At 42.0% G+C, this 5,312-nt stretch overlaps 1 protein-coding gene across 1 annotated transcript; it reads right to left on the bottom strand.

Annotated features, from left to right (window-relative positions):
* Positions 1–626: 626 nt before the first annotated feature.
* On the bottom strand, positions 627–1,296 carry LOC147886672 (transmembrane protein, putative (DUF1279)). Its single transcript, XM_087395718.1, has one exon. It carries the CDS (start codon positions 1,176–1,178, stop codon positions 753–755), a length of 426 nt encoding a protein of 141 aa, XP_087251844.1. The 5' UTR covers positions 1,179–1,296; the 3' UTR covers positions 627–752.
* Positions 1,297–5,312: the final 4,016 nt, after the last annotated feature.

A 5,312-nucleotide genomic window follows, 5' to 3' on the forward strand; every position in this document is an offset into this window, starting at 1 on the left:
TTTGCTTTGCTTATTAACGTTGCACATATTTAAGACGTTCTCTCTCTTTTAAGGTAGCAAAGAACGCCTTCTATCCCATCCTACCTTTGCAAGGAGTTGTTGCGTCTAAGGAAGTATTTTCAAGCTAAGTTTGAGCTACTGACTTGACAGAATGAGCATGAAACTCATGCCACTTGTGTGTGTTAAGCAGACTTGACTCGGTAATTTGGCTGGCTAAGGAAAAATACAATTTATGCAGAACTGTGTGGGCAAAACATGCAAACTTAGGTGAAACCAGATTGAAATATTAGAGCATCATTACGAAAAATAATTAAAAATGCTAAAACCCTGGCAAATGATAAACGACGGCTTATATTTGGCTACTATCGAGAGTCATAGGACAGACGATAGCAACCTTTGAGAAGTTTTATACCCCTTTCAAAGAGTTTAATGGTTACATTATGACCCTGACAATGTCACAGAAACAAGTTTAAACAACTATGAAAGCATGAAATAAACACGATCTTACAAGGAGGGATGGAGACGTGTAAACAGAAGTTAAAGGACAAGGAACATTGGTTAGAACAGACTAATTACTGAAAGAGACAAGGGGGCAGTGGGGGAGGGCAGGCGGAAGGGGGGACAGGTCAAGTAGACATTACTCAAATAGTGACTTGAAGAAGGCGATCGTCTTACAATCCCCAGTACATAGTCATGGGTTTGTAAGGCGGGTATGATAAACCCTATTCTGTATGTATGCGCACAAGGACATCTTAGCCGCCAGGCTTGTACAAATTCTTCCTCGCCAAGAAACGTGCGATCGGAGGAGTGAGGGCGAAGGTGAGGGGAACACGGACGGGAAGCAGAGCCTTGTTACAAAGAAGGGCGAGGGCGAGGGCACCGCCGCCGGAGAGCAGGGAAGTGTCTCTGGGCTGCTGGGTGGTGGAAATCTGAGGGGGAACGGATGTGGAAGAAGAACCTATGTCGTCGGGATCGAGGAAGACGTCGTGGGTAAGTTCAGGAGGTGAAGGAGGAGACTCAGGGGCGCCCAAGAGACCGACTCTGTGAAGGACGCCCTCTACGTCGACATTGTTGGTGATGGCGAGGTAGAAGCCAGTGATGGAGAGGCCAGAGACAGAGAGATGGACTGCAACCGCCACTTTTCCATACTTGGAGAAGAGCTCTCGCAGACGGCTCATCCTGGCTCTCTCCCTTCCTTCTCACCATAGCCAGAATCCCTTCTTAAACCCCCTCTCCTTTTGTTGTTTGTTGTGTGCAGACTTTCAACGTAACCCTACACACGTTAGGCCCTCCTAAGGTCTTTGGAAACTTAAGGGATGTTTGGTTCCTGAGTTTTTAATTAGGTCCATAGTTTTGAAGTTAGTTCATTTGGTCATGCAAATTGTGGTTAGTCTACGGTTTCAGTGTGGTTTAGTAGGAGTTGAAGGGCTTCTAATGTGTTTAGGGTTTAAGGTTTTTGTTTGCCTTGTGGAGGTCCTAAATGTTCTTGTCTTTTGTTGACGATTGTAAATGCTTTTGTCTTTCTAGGTATTTCTCTTTAAAGATGGAGACTCTCTTTGTCTCTTGTATGACACCACCTTTATATTACTCTTGCCAAAATAGGCACGTCTCTCCATCTCCGTGTCTATCTCATTGATGAAATGAAATGATTCTAATTGAATCGATTGTTTTTACACCACATACACACACACACACACACACACACACACCCCTCTTTCACCTTTTTCTCTCCTCTCTTTCACTCATCTACATTTCCCCATATTCCTTCACCTTCACTTGCTTTTCCTCTTTTCCTTTCCTTCCAATTTACACCTATCGCCTTTTTACAAGTTACAGTAAATATTTATCAAGCTACTTTACACCTAGACTTATAATGACATTCCAAAAGGTAGGGCCTTAGTGGGATATCCCCACCTTGTTTCATTAATCATAATCTAGGAGTGTCTAAGAGTTTTACTATGACTAAGTCCCTTCTCAACATGTTGGTAGTAGCTACAGTCTCTCACGCATGCATCATGCTCCTCGATACACTTGTTGTGAGGTAGTCTGGATATTGTTATGTTCATCTCATCCTTATCAGCACTCCCTACGAGGGCACTGTTCTTCTTGCACTTTCATAAAAAAGGGTCCCTCCAATTGTTTTGGGCCAAGTCTTCCTTTTTTTCAAAAGTGCCCATGCTACCTTCTATTTTTAGCGCTCTCTCTCTCTCTCTCTCTCTCTCTCTACATAGACACACACACACATATATATCAATCCCCCTACCCACAATCAACTCATCAGGATCATCATTCTCTATCGACATTCTCCAAGGCTCTATAAAAGTTTTAAAAAATCAAAAAAATTAAGGCAGTGCTCATGAGTACTTGTACTCTCTTGTTTTTTTATAGAGCCCTAAAGCAGGCATTTCTATAGCTTTCTATCTACGACTCATCCTGGCAGTCCCTTCCTTATCACCATAGCCAAGAACCCTTCTTAAACCTACAAAACCTCTTTTGCTGCACAGCTTTCAAGGCAACCCTACAAGTAGCTCCAATAGCTCCAATATTAGGTGTTTGGAAACTTGGGGGAATTATTTCACTAATCATATACCACCAAGTAGCTCCAACATTACACAGCTTTCAAGGAAACCCTACAAGTAGCTCCAACACTAGGCCCTCCCAAGGTCTTTCGAAATGTGGGAGATTTTTACACTAATCTCGACTAATGTTTGTTGGTCTATGGCATTAGCATTAGGTGTTAGTGCTAATCATGTGTTCAAGTGTTACTTGAAAAAGAGCTCTCATAGGGGGCTCATCCTCGCACTTCCTAATGGTGAGTTGAGTGAGGTGGTGTACGAGGGATCCCCCCACTCATAAACCCATAAAACATCTTCCTGTGCAAAGGACTTTCAAACCTACCCTAGGCAACCCTACAAAAGTACTATCTCCAACACTAATATAAAGTAGCTCCAACACTAGGTCCACTGAGGGTCTTTATGGCTTGCATGGTGGCAAACAGTTCACAAAATGTGTTGGTTGCAAAATTTACGAGCTACCCAAGATAAAGACCCCCAACCCAAGCACCCACTCATAAGATAAATGTGGGAGTGGTGGGGCTCGCCGACTAGTAGGGATGCGACAACTCTAAACCCTGCAATAGACAGTTGCACTTGCAAATCCTTTCTAGTGTCTGTATTAAAGAAATAAGGTTGGAAGGCACCCATTCAGTCTATGAACACCCATCCTTCAATATACTAGGGACCTTTCTAGCATTGCCTTCTAGCAAGCGGTGCTCTACATTCATTTTTGTTAAAAAGTGTCCCACTCTTGTAGTACAAGATGAAGAGCTCTTTCTTGCCACACAGACACCATGCTCTGTTTTACCCTTGCCCTACCCATGCTCATTCGCTTGGCCCATGCCTTTATTAGTTCAAAATCGTTCAATAAGTTGTCAACTATCACATCAAGAGGTGGCAATGACGCTGCACCTTGCAACCTACAAGCTGAGGTGGCGAACATGCAGACTAGTCATGATTCTCACAAAAGGAATGTTGATGTGGGCAGCATGCAAAAAGGTGTTGCTAACCCATCAAATGGTCTTTCTCTTAGGATGCTCAAGGGAAAGCACGGAAATGCTTTGCTAGCTTATTCGCTCCTTTGGGTGAAGAAATGGATAAAGAGAACATGAATGATGAAGACTAATGAATTAAAGTGTGTCCTAATCTTGTCTTGATGACCTAGAATGTTAGGGGGGTGCAATTAAATAGGCCACGTGCATTGGTGCTACAAGAATTAAAGATGGGAGATGCTAATGTGACAGGTTTATAGATGAACAGCTATCAGGTCATCACTAATTACCATGTATGTAGGAAGGGGAGGGACCTCCTTTCATATCAAGTGTGATCTTGTTGTCGGCTTGGTTTATTGTGATCAAGAGGGAAAGTTTATTATGGTTGAAGTCCAACTTCAAGAAGTTAGCTTCTTTGTTGTTTTTGTATATGCCCCTAATCAACCTATGTAGAGGGTGTCACTCTAGAGTAGAATGAAGACTGCACTGCATAAACAGGCAATAAGCATTGGTGATGGGAACTAGGTGATTGACACAAAAGATCGCTTACATTCAGGATGCAGGATGATTGTACAAGAATGCAATGTTTGGAATGAGTTCATGGAGGCTTGCTCGTTGTTTAACAGGTCATGCTTTGAGTAGGTGAACGGTGCTAGAGCTTTCGCATGGCATAATAGACATGGGGATAGTACTTGGAGAGCTACAAGGCATGATAGATTTTACTTTACTACCATGAACCCCATCAGACCATTTCCATTATGGTTGAATTTTGGGCTTACTGCTTTAATTTCCATGAATAAGGGTCCTATCCCATTCAAGTTCAACATGTTTTTCTTGGGTCGCAAATGCAATTAAGCTTGCTTAGTGCAATGAAGCAAGTGTGAATGCTTGTTTGCTTTAGAGGTGGAATTCCGCCTTGCATGAAGATGGTGACCCACATAGCAAAAGCTCTGGGAAAGCTAAAGCCACGAATAACAAATGTTTGGAGGGTTGTTCCATGGACATGCTTATTAGAAGCTTTGAGTACTACTCCAAATGATCCCCACTTTGTGGAATTTCTAATGACCATTGAGATCTTTTTGAGAGTACAGGAGCATAGCAAGCCTAGTGGCTGAATGTATTCAAGCTCGACTCATGTGGATGGACAAAGGTGATCGACCTTCTAATTTTTTCTTTCATGTAGTTAAAGAGAAGAAATTCAAGGAAAATATCTCGAACATTCTCAACAGTAGTGGCAATCATGTTGTGGGAAATGAAAACATCATGAAGGTGTTTCTTTTTATCATTTGTCAAGCATTGTTTGTTAGAGGCCCCAGATACGAGATGATTTCAAGAATCGATTAGAAGAATTTTTAGGTAACTTTCAAAGATTTGTGATGCCATATTGCAACTTCAAAGACCCTTCTCCCAGGCTGAAATTAAGTATATGGTGATTAGCATGGAGAAAGGTAAAGCATCAAGAGATGATGGCTTTTTTATTTAAAAAATTCAGCATTATTGGGATTTATGTTGAATGGATATGGCTGCCTTCATTAACAGGTTTCAACACACAGAGGTAAGCTTTCTAGAAGCATGAATGTTGTAGTTATTAGCTTGATTCCCAAGTTGCATAATAGACTTTCTCCTAGCCAGGAGGCCAATTTTGCTAGTTAGTTGTGTTGACAAAGTAATCGCCAAAAACCATGGCAATAAGGTGAAATCCATCTTAGGAAGGATTATCCATCCAAGACAATATGTATTCGTGCAAGGAAGAAACAATGCATAG

The sequence above is a fragment of the Dipteris shenzhenensis genome, chromosome 24 (genome assembly GCF_047967505.1).
Source record: "Dipteris shenzhenensis isolate YYH24624 ecotype China chromosome 24, Dip_SZ_1.0, whole genome shotgun sequence".
Taxonomy (NCBI): Eukaryota; Viridiplantae; Streptophyta; class Polypodiopsida; order Gleicheniales; family Dipteridaceae; genus Dipteris; species Dipteris shenzhenensis.

What these genes read in the sequence shown, in the direction of transcription:
- LOC147886672 (XM_087395718.1), bottom strand. Translation starts at nt 1,178, where the DNA reads ATGAGCCGTCTGCGAGAGCTCTTCTCCAAGTATGGAAAAGTGGCGGTT.